General features: G+C 38.0%; 1 protein-coding gene across 1 annotated transcript in view; it reads right to left on the bottom strand.

Moving 5' to 3' along the window:
• Positions 1-18,274, bottom strand: part of EFR3A (EFR3 homolog A (S. cerevisiae)) — a gene marked incomplete at its 5' end in the record, with an annotated part of 41,747 nt that extends 23,473 nt beyond the window's left edge. Inside the window, 5 exons of the mRNA XM_010084919.1 lie at positions 1,178-1,313; positions 2,213-2,291; positions 8,160-8,297; positions 15,050-15,199; positions 18,153-18,274. Of these exons, the coding sequence (XP_010083221.1) occupies positions 1,178-1,313; positions 2,213-2,291; positions 8,160-8,297; positions 15,050-15,199; positions 18,153-18,274 (625 nt within the window). The remainder of the gene's footprint in view (positions 1-1,177; positions 1,314-2,212; positions 2,292-8,159; positions 8,298-15,049; positions 15,200-18,152) is intronic.
• Positions 18,275-19,499: the final 1,225 nt, after the last annotated feature.

Here is a 19,499-nt window from a genome sequence, read left to right as displayed (position 1 = left end):
AGGAAGTGCAGTCAGGGATATATACGTGTAATCCATTACTATCAAGTTGTACAGGGCCTGGCTGGGATGGAGTTAACCTTCTTAGCAGCCCAGGTGGTGCTTTGGATTTGTGACTAAAATAACATTGACAACACACCAGTGTTACAGCTGTTGCTGAACACTGCTAGCAAGTGTCAAGGCTTTTTCTTTTTCTCACTCTGTCCCTACCAAGAGTAGGCTGGGGTGTGCAACAAACTGGGAGGAGACACAGACTGACCACAGGGATATTCCATACCATATAATGTCATGCGCAGCAATAAAAGCTCAAGAAAAGGAGGAGTGTGGGGGGAATAGTTGATTCTATGCATTTGTCTTCCCAAGTAACTGTTATGCTGAAGTCCTGCTTTCCAGGAAGCAGCTGAACATCTGCCTGTCAATGGGAAGTAGTGAATAAATTCTTTTGCTTTCCCTGTGCGCAAAGCTTTTGCTTCATCAAACTGTCTTTATCTTGATTCATGAGATTTCCCACCTTCTTTCTACCTTCTCCCTATCCTGTGGGAAAGGGGAGTGAGCAAATGGCTGCTGTTCGGCATCAATCCACCATGCAAGTTCTACACCGAAAATATGAGTGGTTGCTGAAAGTAAGCATCAACAATGGGTTAAACTGCAGGTACTTGCACCTGAATTTCAGTTATTTCAAAACCTGCTGCTAAAATCCAGTTCTACATATTGGATCAAATAATGAGTTATTTTCATAATATGGTGAAAGACTTCAAAAGTCAGTTTCTGACTTTTTCTGAAAGATCATTTTACTCTTGACATCCATATTGCCACCCATCCCACAGCAGACACATCACAAAGCGACAGTGCTCTTGATGTTCTTTAGAGCCACACACAGTTCTTGTGACTCCTTACCAAACAAAAATTCTTGCCTTTCACAACGCTGTAAAAAATACATCTACTCATTTTTTTCAGTGCAGAGGATTATAACACAGTCAAACCACTGAGGAAGTATGTTGGAGTTAACTGTAAACCAAGTAAGATTTCAAGCATTTTATCAGCACAAAGGAGAAAAAATTAGTAAATACAAAGCTTTCCCAAAATACACATTTTCATTCAGTCTGAAAACAAAGCAAAAATGAGCACCACCCTTCAAATCTATCCTTTGACCTAATGCCTTTAATTTAAGAAGACTTACCTATTGGTCCTTTAGCTGCTATTGCAACTGCTTCCAAAAGAACCTGAATAATGCCTGCACGAACTCGTGGTGAGTCCCTTTTGCGAACATCAAGGTGTCCAAGAATTTCTTGTATTACATGATGGGAATATTGTGCCTGTTAAAAACCAAACAGAAATAAAAGCTTCATCTGTGACTTTAGTTAAGAATGATCTCATACACCATTCAGCTATAGTTATGACCATGTTCCTACTCTGCAACATTCTTACTACTCATAAATCTATCCAAATTTCTGATTAAATGCAGACTAAAGCTGCATGACAGATGAAGGCACACAGGTCCATTCAGCCCAGTATACAAAAGCTTACAGTATTAAAATATCCAGGAACATCTACAAGAACAGAGGAAGTGTGAAGTGATACTTCATTCGCTAACTGCAGTTCAAGGACTTCAGCTGGTCTTACAAAAAAGCACCATTGAAATAAACACTTAGAAAACCCAGCTTTCTCCCTCAAACCTAGAATTTTATAACTTTATCTTTTGGGTGTCTGTGCTTGATGCAATCCAAGAATCAGACTTTGATCATGTTTACAGCAGACAATACAGGTTGCCCACTAGTAAAAATCAATTAGCACAACACAGTTCCAAGTGAAGTTGGTTTCTTGGGCTGTAAAAGCAGCACAGCTGTATTGGCACGGAAAAATGAGAGATTTATTTACCAAGTGCAATGTCAGATCAGTACGGCTATCCTGCTCCTTGCTCGGGAGCTTGCTGAAGGACCTCCACACTACCTCCCATTGAGAATTCCTTAATATCTTTCTTTCTTCTACAAGTCTACAATAATTGAAAGTAAATCAGGTAACCTCTGATCACAAACCATGATTAGGTTATTACTTGAAAAGTTTAAAAAATAAGTCTGAGTTATGGGAAGGCATCTTTTTGTATTCTTTGACTTCATCTACTGTCTGTCACTATCATGGTGAGGTGAGCATTTAAACCTGTCTCATGTGCTTGAAACACATACATGATAAAAAAACACCCTGTAGAAAATCCTACCTGTATAGAATACATGATGATTTTGAAGCAGGAAACAGCAAATTCGTTGGGATCCCATAGTCTATGATGGTCTAAATGCCTGTAAACAAAAATTACGGGACCTGAAATAATGACATTCCACAGATAGAATAAAGGACATCTTACAGTTTTCTCAAAATTCACCTCAAATGGATTACTTCCTTACATAAAGCTTCTAAATAATGACTTATTAACTAAGTGAAAAAAAACAGAACTTCAGAGAAGCTCGTGTTTTCAAGGTTTAGAATGTGATCACAAAACATCTGTCTGTAACAGAAATTCCTGATCTCCTGTGGCTGAATGTTAAATCCAGAATAGAGACTCTAAGAACGATTTTCATTTTCACAGTGCTTTCATTAATGATATATACTCTCCTGTGGCTGAATGTTAAATCCAGAATTTCACAGTGCTTTCATTAATGATATATATGGAAAACAAAAAAGAGCTACTCTTTCTGTATATACTCCTTCATCACCATACTGGGTTTGTGTGGCAAGGTTTTCCAAGCAGGTGGGGTTACAGGGGTGGCTTCTGTGAGAAGCTGCTAGAAGCTTCCCCTGTGTCCGACAGAGTCAACACCAGCCGGCTCCAAGATGGACCCACAGCTGGCCAAGGCCAAGCCCATCAACCACAGTGGTAGTACTTCTGGGATAACAGATTTAAGAAGGAGAAAAAAACTGCTGCACAACTGCGTGGAGAAAGGAGTGAGATGTGAGAGAAACAGCTCTGCAGGCACCAAGGTCAGTGCAGAAGGAGGGGAGGAGGTGCTCCAGGTGCTGGAGCAGAGGTTCCCCTGCAGCCCGTGGTGAAGGCCATGGTGAGGCAGCTGTGCCCCTGCAGCCATGGAGGCAATGGTGGAGCAGAGATACACCTGCAGCCTGGGGAACATCCCACACCAGAGCAGGCGGATGCCCGAAGGAGGCTGTGGGACGTCTGCTGGAGCAAGCTCCTGGCAGGACCTGTGGCCCCGTGGAGGGAGGGGGCCCGGCTGGACTTGTGACCCTGTGGGTGACCCACGTTGGAGCCGTCTGTGCCTGAAGGACTGCACCCCATGGAAGGGACCCATGCTGGAGCAGTTCATGAAGAACCGCAGCCTGTGAGAAGGACTCACGCTGGAGAAGTTTGTGGAGGACTGTCTCGTGTGGCAGAGACAATGTGTGATGAACTGATGGCAACCCCATTCCTTGTCCCGCTGTGCCACTTGGAAGGAGGAGGCAGACAATTCATGAGTAAAGTTGAGCCCGGGAAAAACAGAGGGGTGGGGAAAGGTATTTTTAAGATTCGTTTTTACTTCTTGTTATCCTACTCTGATTTTGACTGGTAATAATTTTTTTTTTCCCGAGTCCAGTCTGTTTTGCCTGTGATGGTAACTGGTGAATGATCAATCCTTGTTCTCTTCTTGACCCATGAGCCTTTCATTATATTTTCTCTCCCCTGTCCAGCTGAGGAGGAGGAGTGATAGAGCTGCTTTGGTGGGTACCCGAGATCCAGCCAGGGTCAACCTACCACAATCATTCAAGCATTTCAACACTTTCCGCAAGAAATATCAAAACAGAAACAGAATGATAAATGCATCAGTTTTTCTTTAAATTCAGTAGAAACCACTGATGAAAAACTTCTGTCAGTTTCAAGCAAAGACAAGAAATACTGCATAAGCACTATGCTGAAAGTTATGAACAAGGCACACATTATATTTTCCAAGAAGGAGATCTAAGTACCCTGGGAAAGCTTGACAAAAATAAATGCATTTTTAAACCTAAAACACTGATACAAGCAATTTGGGATGCCTTTTAATTTGAATGATTTAAGAAAAAAAAAACCACACAAAAAACCAAAATAAATCCCCAAACCCACAAAAACTTTCTCAGAAACTGAATTTAGGTAGCATTTCTAAATATGTACCTCAGCTACGAAATCACCATTGGTCTGCCCTTTCCCAAAGAATGTAGTAAACATATAAGGATGCTTCGAATAACAAACTTGAAAGCATACAGGTAAAAGAAGCCAATACTCTGAACACAATAGGACGGATTGGATGCTTCAACTTACTTTGCCTTGAATCTGGATGTCTCAGTTAACTCACTGGCCAGCTCCTACCAGCCTAGTGACCCAGCTGAGTACACAGGTCACCTTCAAGGCTGATTAAACCAGCTGGTATAAAGCTACCCTCTCTTGTACCCTAAATTATCTTGCAGTTCATTGCTGAGCTAAGAAAACTTACTGCCACCTTGACACATTACATACCTTTAATAGAAATCCCTACAGGAAAGAATTTCAGGAATTTTAAAGGTGTTTGTCTGCCACAATAACAGCATATTTGCATTACTAAATATTAAACTGGACCACCTGTTCAGGATGGCTGCCTGCCCTGTGCACATTCCAAACACACAAGTATATTTAATCCTGCCTTGGGGCAGAAAGACAAACAAAATTACTTCTTTAAATCCTTCAAGGCTTAGCGGCTCATAATATATTTATTCATGTCTTCTTTCTCCCTAATATAATTCCAGTACAGTCCATAATTTCTTGTACATGATAGCTTATCTTAGCTAACCTATTTTCTTTTTGTCTCATCAAATACAAAATCATACTCTCTACTATCTTCTCCTGATTGGAACTGATCCTTTAATCTTTCAGGGTAGCATGTGTTCTCTGTTACCCTTGACAGTTCCTCTTTACCTGCCCCAAAGATCCATTCAGGCAGTTTACAGTCAACTACATCTTATATCAAGTTTTTTTTAAAACCTTTTCTCTCAAGACATAGAGTTTTCTTTTTCCAAAAAGACAAAGCATTAGCTGCTTCAGGTAGCTGAGATGATGGGAAGACAGCAGGGAGAAGATGACAGCCCAAGTTAATGTTTTGTGTAATAGCCTAATGGGCAGCATACTTTGTATACTGGAATTTTCCTCGTAAGAATATAGATTACTGTAGGTGATACATTTTACTTGTCATGCAGGCAGTGTAGTCAATGTAGGTTTGTTTTTGTATAAGACAGTAAATGGTATTTTAAGCATGATGCATTTAGTTTAGTTAAAATCAAGTCACATCTCACCTATTTTTTTTCCAATTACATTTCTTTTAATACTGAAGATTGCAAAACATTTTATTGCTGGACTAACAAATGCGAAACTGCCTTCCATTAAGATCTGCTGTTTACATGGAGCAAATGTGCCCAATTCAGTTTCTGAAATTAAAAGGAATGTCAGAACCAACAGTATAAATTACTACTTTATGCAGAGAGAGCCACTAATTGTCCCTGAATTCACTCATATTGTCACACATGCAAGCAGTCCTTGCAGAACAAAATGATAAATTGATACTAGTGATTAGAAATCATAACTGAGGCGTGTATGGGAATATATTAAATAATCTTCTCATGCGTCATGTTTGCTGAAAGAATATTAAATACCAGTCTTTTGATATTCAAAACCCTTCCACAGATGACGTGATAACTCAAAAGAACAGAAATACAGTCAGATAACAGGATGTAACTTGTTATACTTGGGAAGTTGTTTATATTCACTAGATTTTTGTATCCGTCTGGATCTGCCTAATCTATTCACTATTGCAAATTCATTTTAAGTAAGTCTAAATCGCTTGTGACTGTTGACACAAAATACAGACCTCTTTCATATCATATTAATATAATTTTTTTGATTTTCATTAAGCAGTTTACCAGATTGATCTGTCAGACTTAGTTAAAAATGAGAATTTGAGAGTTTTTAGCTACTAAATGTAGACATGTATAACCATGGGGATTTTCTGCCAAAGGCAAGGAGAATTAAGGTCAATCCAAACCCATACCAGAAGACGGACTTCAGATTTCAGCTATCTTCATTATATTTAAATCCCCCAGTCTTTGAATATACTCAGCCTCATGATGCAAGACACACTATTCTCACAGTTTTGCAAGGAAGTGATAGCACTTTGACTAATATTCCAATGCCATATGAAGCAAGCCTTCAAGTGGGGAATTGAACCTGTATCTTCAGTGTCAGCACTGTAATAAGTGGCCTTATCTTTACTTCCAGAGCTTTCTTAAAAGCTGTGAAATTGTTGAAAATTGTTCAGAGAAACTGTTTTCTAATCAAATATGCATAAACTAAGTCAGGTGTTTCAATCAGATAAAGTGCAACGGACTCACTATCTCAAACCTACCGGTTCTGCTCATTCACAAAGTGAAGCTGATTAGATAGAGCGTTCCCTTTTTATTTGGGAAAAGCAGCTGAAAAATTGCATTTTCCGCATCTCTTGTTCTTCAAAAATACTAAACCTTTACAGCAGTTATTTATAAAAAGATAAATTTATTTGGCAATTGTTCCTCAAAATGGAACACAACAATGATGACCACAAAGACTCTCTATTCATAGAAGAGACAATATACTCTGAATAACTTGTCATTATCTACTGATTTCAGTGCAAAATGCAGTGTGAGGCACATAGAGGTGCACAAAGACTCAAGCAGTTCCTTAGAATCATACTGAGTAAGAAAAGAAATTAAGCTGGAAATAACACTTTGAATACATGAAGCTTTGGACTGGCCATGGGAAATGCATGTATGACACCTTCTCAGATCCCAAACCAAGTACTAACTATATTCTAGGGAATCGGAAATTATTTGTGTGAAACTTGCCTTATACTGAAACAAATTCAAAAGACTGAAGTAACTGTACATGCTGATAAAGTTTTGAGATAAGCCCCTAAAAGGAACTTAAAAGTGGTAAGAAAGCAACGGCAATATACTTCCAAATAGTCCATCCAGACTGCTTAGTACCTAAACATTCACTTTAGCAGCAGGTATTTTGGAGGAATGCAAATTTTAAATGTAAGAAAGGATTAAAGCTTTTTAATAAAACACTCATCTTTGCAACAGTTGAACTCCTATCAGATGGTATAATAGGTTCCCATGGAAAGCAAGATAATAGCACAGTTCCTTGCGTTTAATGCTTCTGGGTGAAAAATAAGGGGCTATGAAAGTTTTCTGCATTCAATATGTACCCGATCTTTTTTTTTCCATTTTCATTCTTACTTAACAGTAGTAACTTGAAAATGGCTTTTAGTAGCTTGAAAGTCTTTCAGAATATGAATGGAATACTTAGTCTTTGTGGGAAATACTAGGCCATCTAAGAGAAGGTATTCCCATAACAGGTGGGTATCTTGAAAATCTACAACACGGAGCAAGCAGCTCAAGCAGCTCTCCTCATCGCCAGGAAAAGACAGTTTGAAAGTAGTACCACCGAGTCTAGAGCTTCCTGCAAAGACTTCTCCTGAGAACATGCCTACTTTGCAGACACTGCTAGCAGAAGTGAAAGAAGCAGATTTAAGTTATCTCAATGCTTGTAGCTTTTTTCACAACACATTTTTTAAGGAAGCAACCAGGGCAATGCAGAGAACTGAAAAATGCAGGACTTCATAATGAATAAATCAGCTATAATTTGTACTGTGTGCATTGTGCATAATGTGCATACTGTGTACACATCTGCCACTCACTACTAAATGAGCTGTTAAAAGATATTCCTCAAAGAATATCGAAACAGGTCTTGGAAGAAAATTCCAAGAAAGCAGAAATCTTAACTTTATGTATTAGTCTGGGCGCAGTATTCCTTTGTGCTACACGTATTTTACTTGGCTTGTCTCTTCACTGACTGGAACAGTCATCTATGGGACATTAGTATCTTCAACAAATAGTTTCACATTCAAAAGAAAGGCCATCTGAGGCAACAACCCATCCAAAGCATTATATTGCATCTCTACAATCAGTAAAATGGGACATACGTTTCTCCATAACTACCTTCAAGACAATAACCAGGCAACAAAGAGGTGAGACTAAAAGAGGGGCAATTTTTTGGAGAAAGGAATTTAATGCAATGTAATTAGAGGATGAAATTAAAACAGTATCTTAAGACCTTCCATCAACTTTCAACTTACGCGAAAACTGGTCTGACAGCATTATTCATATTTCCATAGGTTGCTCGTCCTAGTAGTTCCCTGAAACAATTCTCAGCCAGCAGAGCAGGATTTTCCTCTTTCTCTCCTCCTGTAGGAGAGGATGGAGGGCCTATTCTGCTGAAATAAGACAAGAATGCATTGATTTTACTACCAATTAATAGTCATCTTCCTTATTGTACGCATCCTTCGTTCTACAATGTTCATGAGTCACACTATTGGTCCAGGCAAGAATTGTATCTCAAATATGCATCAAAACAGACTTCTGAATAAAACATTTTGTTCTCTTGTAGCAGAACTATAGATCATCATCTGTTCACTCAGTACTGACCACCATATTAGTAAATATTTATATGTCAAAACCAATGGCTGTTAATATTGATTTAACTTGTTACTCACTGCATTTTGACAAACCATTACCCATTGCTAACAATGAATGAAGGCCATGAAACTATACAAAAAGTTAGGCAGAATCTTACTAATTTTCTTCAGACTAATGATCTCATTCACCTGCCCACTACCGAATCCACACTGTGTGGGTGAGTGTTAAATAAAACTCCCAGTACTTCTGTAGAAACAGATGGCTTGCGAGTTAAAAAAAAATTCTGATTGAACTAATTAGGACATTATCACCCACACAGTTAACGCTAGTGTGATAGTGTACAAGCTAGTCACCTTCTAACTGACTGTCCTCCAACATTACTATGGAAAGGATTGTGCAGAGTCTCCGTGCCCAGGCACTGGCAGTGGGGCTGCAGGGAGCCTCTGTGAGGAGGGGCCAGGGCTGTCCCGTGCCGGACACAGCCATCCTGTTGGGGGGGTGGGAGTGAAGGAATGGCTGGGTGGGAGTTTGGCTTTTAGCCAGCACTAACCCCCCAAAAGGCCTGAAAAGATAACCACAATATCTGTTACAATGTCTGCATCAGTACACACAAACCTCTAATATTTAACCTTATTAAAATATAATACTTTGACAAGTTGGTTTTTGCCACGTAGTATTCTTCATCTCTACGACACCGTTGGGCAACTGGACTCCCATATTTGTCACATAGTATGTTACTAATATCTTGGAGGGAAAACCAAAACAAAACAAAGCACTTTTCACATTTGGAAATATATTTTTAAGAATTAGATATTGATGTTAATTTCCCCACACTATCTTTATAAAGGTGGCCCTTGTTGAGGAGGATTCTTCTTCCCTAAAAGCATTGTTCTGAAAAAAGAAACATAGCAACCGATTTCTTCAAGGAGAAAATAATAACAAAAAAATACAGACTGTCAAACTTTGCATCAGATAAATACACCATGAAGAGTATTAAACTGCATAAATTTTGCTGATAAATTTGTCCTTTCACAAGAGTACAGATAATTCAATCATAGAAATGTACTACTGATAGTAAAGAACAATAAAAAATGATGACATGATGGGAGGGAGAGGAAAATAGGAATGGGTGGGAGAAGCATTTATTACCACAGCTACTACTTTTTCAGGTACTAAGATACCCCAATGAATGTCTTTATCTAAAACAAAAAGTCTTTTAAATTAAGAAGGAATTAAAGTCAGCATTTAAATAACAACTTCATTTCATATGGAACTTTTAACTTAAGACTTAATAAATCTTGCAGTGCAAAGCAAGGCTTTAGTGTTTTATACTAATGACAACAACAATGGCCAAACTTTTGTAAAGTTCCAACACTGTCATTTGCAATTATTTATTTTCTCTTGGTGACTGGGAATTAAGCTGACTAGTTAAAATCAACATGGTGCAAAAAGAGAGTAAGAGTATTGAATTTAAGACAGAATCCAGACACAAGAGAAGCAAAACTAAAGAAATCACTCTGTGTTTTGGACAAACTAGAACCTACTGAGGCCCAAATTCTACCACTGAGTTTTGAAAGGCATAGCCCGTCCTCACCTTGGAATAATTAAAATCAGCACCTGCACTGTAAAAAGTAAAAGGCAGGGCCTTTCCAGAAGAGTTTCCAGTTTCCCACTTCTCATTTTTGATGCAGGCTTTGGTAATGTTTTTTGTCTAATTTTTGGGGTTGTGGGAGTTTTTTTATTTGGTTGTGGGGGTTTTTTGTTCATTTGTTTGTTTGTGTTTGTTTTTTCTTTTTTTGAGAGAGGGCGGTGTTTTTTTTATTTTCCTTTGTCCAAAGTTACCTCCTTTTCAGCATACAGAGACCTGAATTCCTACAGCAAATAAAAGGCATTCGAAATGTATTTCTGAATTTAAGTGCTTCACACGTGACAACATTAAGCTGTTACTAATCCTTCATTTAAACTGAGCAGTTGAGAGGTGGGAGACTGAGGAAGAAAGAAAGAAAACAGTTCCCCTTAGGGTGCAATATTACTTATTGAGAAGTAGTGTACCTACAGGTGGCAAGCATTTTTTTTGCACAAAACACATTATAGAAACTTAAGTGAGGATTCATTCACCTGCACTAACATTATGCAACTATGCAATAGATTTTAGACTGCAGAAATCAGTGAACTAAAATGTTAATCATACATTCAGTTCTGCAGTGCAAGCTTGCGCATTAAGTATGTTTAAGTGTTCAGTAAGAGCATCAGCTTCAGTTAATGTTCACACCTCAGCACCATAAAACCATAGCTTTAGAGCATTATAAAAAGTCAAAAACTGAAATACCACTAGCCAAAGGAACAGATAACATCACAGTTGTAAATATTCTGATAGCAAAAGATCTTTTAGTATTTCAAGACTACCGCAATCTAAAAGTTGCAACATAAAAATCCTGTTGCCTCTTGTAACATCAGTGTTTCAGAAGCTACCATAACATTGCTAGCTTCTCAGATTTTAATTTAAAAAAAAAAAAAAAAAAAAGCCCCAGGCACCCTGTTAGATAAGTGAGGAGAAATAGTTATACAAATGCACAATGACTAGAATTTTAAAAGCCACGTCAGTCTGTATATAATCCACCATGAGTACCACTAAACTGAAGCTTTATCCAACTGCTGTGCTCCTCAGACTCCCTAAATTTTTTTTTCCCTGTACTGCCTAGACTGAATTTGAGACAGACAGGCACTTTTCTCAGCACAGAGAAGGTAAAAACGACAGCGCAGAACTGTCATTCCCATTGCTGTTTTGACACAGGTTCCCTAGAACGAAGCAGCATTACAAAGGCAGGTGGGTGGGGGAAAAAAAAGAAAAGCAGGCTGCAGAACACACAGATCTAGTTAAAATGTAGTAAAAATAAGTTATCTTTTAAATGTTTGTACATGCAATCCTACAGAAGATGACTTCCCAGCGTTGCTTGGAGACTTATTTTAGAATAGGTTAAAGGAAGAACTTGCAATCCCGTCTTTGTAGTCTAAACCATTAGCCTTAGACTGCATCAGAATGTTCAACATTATCTCCCTTTACACGTTTTCGTTTTGAACTTTAACAGCACCTACCTCGAAGTATTTGTTCCTTAGCATTATCAGATGAAAGCCAATGAATATAAAACTACTCTTTTAACTTTTCAGTTTCAAAGGAAAGCTTCATACAACCTCTCAAGTTTCTAGATCCAAATAAGCAATTCATACTCATTTTGTTTCACTATTTGGTTTTTAATCAGAAAAACCTCCAACAAATCTAACTGCAACACTTAAAAAAATATTACTATTCCTCCACGTCCAGACTTTCTCTACTACTGCAAGTCCAGAACAGTGAAACATGAAACACATTTTGCAATGAAATGGGCATGAACTGCTCCCTCTAGCTGTTCTACCAGCTTTCTTGTGGGTAATCGTGATCAAGAAAAGATGGCAACAGGGAACTGGAACGAGTGAAGTTTTGCAGTAAAGCAGTTTCCATAGCAAACATCTAGTCACAGGCTCCAACTGGCTCAGAGCAACTGAACGTCTCATGCATGAGACTTCTTTAATACCACAAAACCAGGATTGGCCATCAAATGTGATGAGACATGTGAAGTAAGACTTAACCACTACTTTTGGACCGCGTAGCTACAGTAATGTTTGACTATGATTCACTCACCCTCATAAAGAAATACATTCTAATCTACCTCTAAACCAGAATTTATATGAACATTACAGATTTATTAGAAGGATTTGAAGTCAAGTCTACACCAAGTGCTAGAGTGTCCTTCTGCCTTAAATAAGTCTGGCACTCTTAGTTTTGAAGTTATCATGAAGGATATGTTACAAACTAAGTGAAAACACTGTTTCAATTTCCAATTTCATACAATCCTTCACAATTTGAGACATGCATATAAATTAACACACATGACTGTCTCTTCTGAATTTTCTTCTAGAAAACCTGAAGGAGGGAGGGACAGTCTTTCAGGCAATGCCTTATACTATACTGAAGTACGCATGGCAATTATTTTGCAATACAGAATCGTAATAAAGTACAACTAAGGAAAAAAAAATATGATTTTTAGAACATGTTACACTTGCAAATTTGTCTCATAGTCACGTCTTTTCAAAATGCTGTTTAAATATTCAATTCTTAACTCCAAAAAGTGTCTCATCTGACATGTATGCAGAAGAATCTTGAAATAAGCTATTAAGGTTCCACAAGCAGAAACCACACTCATCTTTAAGGTAAGTTTTACCTATGTGTACTTCAGCTTTAACCAAAAATGGTTACTTTCTATGGACTTAAGTTGGGGATGTTTTCTGGCATTTCTGCTCTTTCTCAAATAATTATTCCATCTGCCAGATCAATATGCTTCTTACTCCTACTCTTCAAGATGCCTCTGGTTGTGCTCCACAAAGTCAGAAGATGAGAAATTCTCTGTAACATCATTTAAGGCCAGCAGATCAACAATCTATAAATATTGTTTTCAAGCTTTCTGTCATATGTGCATCATACAAGGCCCACACTTGCCACTTGAAAAATCATTAGTCTTTTTATCTGTTGAATGTGCATTATAGAAAAAGTTTATAGCGGCCAGTTCAGATATTTAATTAACAGTTGTTTTTTGACAGATTTCTCTACCATCACTATTGCACTGCTCAACAAATGATAAAAATTAGTCCTGCAGTACTTATAAACTGATCTGCTTTAAGGGGTTGATCCAAATTCTATTTCAGTCAGTTTTTCCATCAGTAGTTGGTTAAATTTTGCTATATAAAGGAAAGCCTATGCTTGAGGGCACTTTAAAGAGTAACAAAGGAAAGGGCCTGTCTGCATCTAGAGGCACTGTAAGAGAGAGTAAAGGCTAACTAGGTTCTCCTTGTTCAAGCAGCAGTTTCATAGAATCATAGAATGGTTTGGGTTGGAAAGGACCTTAAAGATCATCAAGTTCCAACCCCCCTGCCATGGGCAGGGACACCCTAGCCCAGATTAGGTTGCGCAAAGCCTCATCCAGCCTGGCCTCAGATTGCTCAAAGCCTCATCCAGCCTGGCCTTGAACCCCTCCAGGGATGGGGCATCCACAGCTTCTCTGGGAAACCTGTTCCAGTGTCTCATCACCTTCAGAATAAAAAATTTCTTCTTAATATCTAATCTACATCTACCCACTTTCAGCTTAAAACCCTTACACCTCCTCCTGTCACTCCACTCCCTGATCAAGAGTCCCTCCCCATCTCTCCTGTAGCCTCCTTTAAAGCACTTGAAGGCTGCTATAAGGTCTACCGGGAGCCTGCTCTTCTCCAGGCTGAACAACCCCAACTCTCTCAGCTTATCCTCGTATGGGACGTGCTCCAGACCTCTGATCATCTTTGTGGCCCTCCTCTGGACTCGTTCCAACAGGTCTACGTCCTTCTTATGTTGGGAGCCCCAGAGCTGAATGCAGCACTCTAGATTGGGTCTCACAAGAACAGAGTTTCAGAAACCTTAGTGTCTTATTCAGATCACTCTTCAGATGTAAAATCCAAGCGGATATTTCTGTATACACTGCGTGGGCCCTCAGTTACATGCAGTAAATAGATGGAGTATGGACAGACAGACAACTATTTATTTTAGTCATTTAGTCTGAAATTGTGCTTTAGAGAAGAGACAGGTACCAACAGTTAGAAGAGGAAAAAAAATAAGGCTGAGGAATGGGGAAGAAAAAAAAAAAAACACCACCAAAAACTAACAAACCAAAAAAGAGAAACCTGACAGATTTAGCAAGCTGAGAGTCACATGAAAGTATGAAAAGTGTGTTGTTATAGGAAGGCTGCTGAGCCTGCTTACCAAGCAGGTTTTGAAGCAGGTAGGACATGAAACAAACATTTAAGTTTGTTCGCACAAGTGAAGTTGGTTTTATTGAAATTTCACAATGCTAGCAATAAACACTTTTTATACCTACATAGTGTTTAGCCACAAATACAGACATGGACCAAGAAAAAGTGACTTTTCAATTGAAAGGTGACTCTTATATCCTCAACATCACACACATCTTTTTTGAGGGCCATACCTGGCAAGTAATATGCCTACGAGCCACTTAAAGCAAAAATAATAGAAGAGTGTCTACATACGAAGAAATTTTATATCCTCACTTGAAGTACCACTGCAGACAGGACAGACAGTTGCTACTAATGCCTACACAGGAATGAAACCCTCAATTTTTAAAAAATATATCTAGCAAAATAATATGAGTCACCTACAAACCTGTGCTTACTGATTTCTCCATCTGACATTACAAAACAAAAAGTTCACATTTTTTTAAAAAGTCTAAACACAGATACATACATTCTGGAGCAATTTTTAGACTAATAAAATCTAGAACAAGTGACATGTAGGCAGCTGAAAAGACTTTAAGAAAAGAAAGAGCAGTTAAGCAGAGCTGTGATATCTGTTTTGAGAAGACTCAGCTAGTAAACATCAGTAACTGTTTCATATGAAAAGAAAAAAGTATCATAAAAACTAAGCCCAAAGATTGCTTTAAAAAATGCCAATGACCAGAAATAAAAATACCTGTCAATATCTTCTATTTTCTGCATATTAAACAGTAATGATGGTACAATCTTGTCCATGTGCTGAGGTTCCCATATAGTTGCTCGAAGTTCATCATTAACTGTTTTTCGAACCACTCCCTGAATGCCCCTGATTCCAGCAATTCGGATCCTAAGGAAGGAAAAAAGGCATTACTGAAAAGGAGAAACACAGCACCTCCCAGTATGGCTGTTTACCTATCAGGCAGTAGTAATTATGTAGTGCGGAATTCCACTAGGTTCTCAAAAGCAGTAATTTGGAAATTTGGCCAATTCATTAAGGTTGCCCATATTGCCTTTAAACACCTTTATAGCTCATAAAGAAGCTGACAAAATAAACAACTGAACAGAAGATGACTTGTAAAGATAATGCTGACACTGATCGATGAATACTGAAACTGCGTATACCACCTCCAGAAGAAAGTCACATGGGAAAAAACCCATCAACTCTATGCAATTTACTACCCATCACTGGAAACTCTGCACAATCTCAACCTATTCCAGTGCTGAAGGCAAATGCCGTGAAGTTAACACAGCAAAGCTGAAGCAATTTCTACCCCAGCCATGTGATCACCTCCTTAAAAGTTGTAATTTAGGCTGTGGATTAATCACAACAAATCTTTAAAGACTGTGCAAGGTTCACAAGATGGAAGGCAAAGGATAATCCTGTCAACTTAAGCCTGACGTACAAAAGGAACCACCACTTTTATCCTAAAACTGTTTAAACCAAATTAACTGAGAAATGATCAACAGCAACAAAAAACAATAAAAAGGAAAAATCTTTACAATGAAAAGGAGAATCTATACAATGAAATGAACGGAAAAATATTCTTTTCTGAAGCAGTAATAGCAAACTAGCCATTGTTATAAAAGCTAGGAATAGAATTTTACTCACTAAAAACAAGTAGGAGAAAGGATGATATAGCCATCAAGTGAAAAACACAAGCTTCATCACAATTTGAAATTATTTCTGTTAAATTACATCACTTGATTTTTAAATCTTAATTTCAGTATGGACAACACATCACCAGTGTTTTTAAGTTCAGTCAACTTAAAAAATCTGCTAGATGAACTACACAGTTAACTGGACTGTATAATTAATATTTTTGTTTAGATTTCAATTTGTAAATACTTAAAATTATAGCCCCCAGTTTTTCAGCTATTTCTGAACAAGGCTATGTGCATTCAATCTGGATCCAAATCCAGGAATCTAGTCCGTCTAGTCTAGAATCTAGAATCCATGCTATACGTGGTTAACCTGAGTAAAAAACTTTCACCGATTCACACAGGGGGAAAAAAGCCACACTTTTGTGTATCCGAGTGACACTAGCATTAATTTCACGTTCTTACTGTTGCACAGGAGGTCAAAAAAATTAGAGTTGAAGTAGTGAGGAAGGTGCAGCATCAAATTTTACCACATACAGGAGAGGTTTATTTCCTCTAAAGAAGGCTCAGATAGATATTAAAGTGGATATTACATTTAAATCAAGGTCATGTACAGACTTCTGTCACCAGGATGAAATTCCTCCCTGTCTAAGGGTACATCAACACTGCAAACTGAAGCACAGGTAATGGTGGAGGCCGACAATCTGAAGAGCAAAAGATAGCACAGTTTTCTCATTCCTACAGCAATCACAGCTTCGAGGTATGTTACTCTGGGGTATCCTTATGAGTAGTAGATCATACTTCATAGATGAATCAGGGATGCACTAGTCTCTTAATTCATTCCATGTTCTAGTTCATTACTAATATTACCTCTCATTTGCAAGGGGCAATGGAGGTGAAAGAAGTACTAAAAATCCTGAGCTGAGCTTCATATCCTAAACTCTTACGAAATGTTTTATGGTATGTAAGCAGAGTTAACATTTCTGGTTTAGTTTCCCTCAGCCTAAAAAGGCAAAATCTCAAAAAGCTCATTAAAACATTTATGAATACTATTTGCGACTACCTGCTTCAGGTAAATATACTGTCCCTGACAGAAAAGCTAAATTATGATGTAGTTCCATGATACGCTGGCTTCACTAGTGACACCAGCTTAAGAAATTTCCATCCCTTTTGCTCTTTGGTCCCTGAATACAATTTACCATCCCTTCAGTTCTTCTCCAAACAACTCACGGGGTCATTCTATAATGCCATTCACTGGAATAATCTTCCTAAAGGCAAAGGGGATGGGGCCAGAGGGAAAAGTACAGGAGAAGCAGGCAGATTTAATCACAGTTTACAGCAGAACCCTATCCACAGCAACTGGGCAACAGAAAAGATGGCAGCAAATTACAAAAAGTAAGGAGGAATGAACCAGAAGACTAAAGGAGGAATGAATTCTTTGTTTTTTTCCTAAGTGATGTACACAGCATCAATTCTTTTTGAAAATACAGTTCACAGATTTTTGAAACTGAAAACTTTAAGAATAAACCTTATGGATTGCATCTAACATAACAGTACACCCGAAGGGTTGAGTAAATGCTCAGCACATGGATTTGTCATAGTTGGCTGAACAATTTAATGCACAGAAATAGAAAAGATAAGTACAACAGAGATGCAAATCATACAATCTGAAAAGCCTTAAGTTTTCTAAAATGCTCAGGAGTTAAACACCAATTAACAATCCATATAAAGAACACATCACTAGAGGGAGCTGAAGTAGAAAAAATTGTGGTGCTTACATAACTGTAAAAATTTGTAATACTAATTCATGGAGGCATTTCAGTTTCACACACAGGATCATACTGCAGACATCTAAGAAAATTCAATTTTAATGAGTAATTCTCAAATAGCAGACTCAAAATATGCTTTTGCTCATTTGTCTCAAATGAGTTATGCAACTTGCACACATTTACAGTAATAAGTAATGCCTTTCTGGAGAGAATCCATGCAATCTGGCAGGCATTATTCAGGTAAAATCTTGCTTAAATATTCTAGCAGTTCTAGCCACCTAAGATTCACAATATTCAGTGCTATTTAAAAAGTCAGACTTTCATTTTCTCCCTATGGAATGAATCACTCCACTAAATATAATAAAAGCTGCATTACAGACTATATTAATGTGTTAAGACAATTTTCTGTAATACATATAGAATGGCACTTACTCCTTTTGTATTTCTGGATCATGGTCACATGAATGACACATGGCACTGAACCGAGACACAAAGAAGTCATAGCGTCTGTGATACGAAGGTGTGTCTTCCTCAATGTTGGCAAATTTGACAAACTGAAAAATGAAATACATTAAATAAGCTTTTGATATCAATTTTCCAAAAGAGAATAATGAATACTAAGCTTCATTTAAGAATATAAAAGATTGCATTAGGAAAGAATCCAGATTTGACAATACTTAAATATTTCACTACAGAGAAGTTAAACTGGAGAGTTTTCTTTTTAAAGCATTTCCACTAGAATGTCATTTAGATCATTACAAAAGGATGCAACTGCATGAAATGCAACATACTATGCACTGTGGAAGAAATGCAACATACTACGCACTGTGGAAACATCTAACACTGGAACAGTGAGTGTCATCAATTCAGAGAATCATTTAGGTTGGAAAAGACCTGTAAGATCATCGAGTCCAACCATTAACCTAACACTACCAAGTCCACCAGTAAACCATGTCCCTAAGCACCACATCTACACGCCTTTCAAATACCTCCAGGGATGGTGACTCTACCACTTCCCTGGGCAGCCTGTTCTAATGCTTGATAACCCTTTCGGTGCAGAAATTTTTCCCTAATATCCAATCTAAATCTCCCCTGGCACAATTTGAGGCCATTTACTCTTGTCCTATCACTTGTTACTTGGGAGAACAGACCAACACCCACCTCGCTACAACTGCCTTTTCAGGTACTTGTACGGAGCGGTCCAAGCAATCAAATAATCACTGTCACATTAACAAGCCACATTCTGACCTATCCAAATTCAAGGGAAATAAACTTGGAGGCATCCTATCAATTCTGTCTATTTTTACAAAAGGGAAAAAGCAGTAGTCAGGGAATTATAATCCAGTCAACTTTAATTCCATTCACAGGAAGACACTTTGAAAAAAACTTTCAATTTGCAAACATTTACAAAGTAACGAATGCACAAGTAACAGCCAACATGGAATTGTCAAGAACAAATCACATCAACCCAGCCTAAATTATTCCTATGACAAGGAAATAGATTTTGTGAATCCAGATGAAGCAGCATCTGTCATATCTTAACTTCAGGGTTGCTATTGACAAAAAAAAATACACAAAATTCTCAAAGGGAAGCTAGAAAAACACTGTCAAAAGAACACTCCCTGTAAGATAGATGCAAAAGGGTTTAGAAAAAACACAGAAACACTTGTAAACCATCAGACTACAAAAAATGCCCTGAGTGAACTTCTGAAGAGGCCTCTCTGGAATACAGAAGTATTTGAGTTTATCTAGAAACTGGGAGGAGTGGCTGACACACCA

Source organism: Pterocles gutturalis, unplaced genomic scaffold (genome assembly GCF_000699245.1).
Source record: "Pterocles gutturalis isolate BGI_N339 unplaced genomic scaffold, ASM69924v1 scaffold12150, whole genome shotgun sequence".
NCBI lineage: Eukaryota > Metazoa > Chordata > Aves > Pterocliformes > Pteroclidae > Pterocles > Pterocles gutturalis.
Note: the sequence above shows the minus strand (reverse complement) of the source record. Positions and strands in the feature narration are given on the sequence as shown.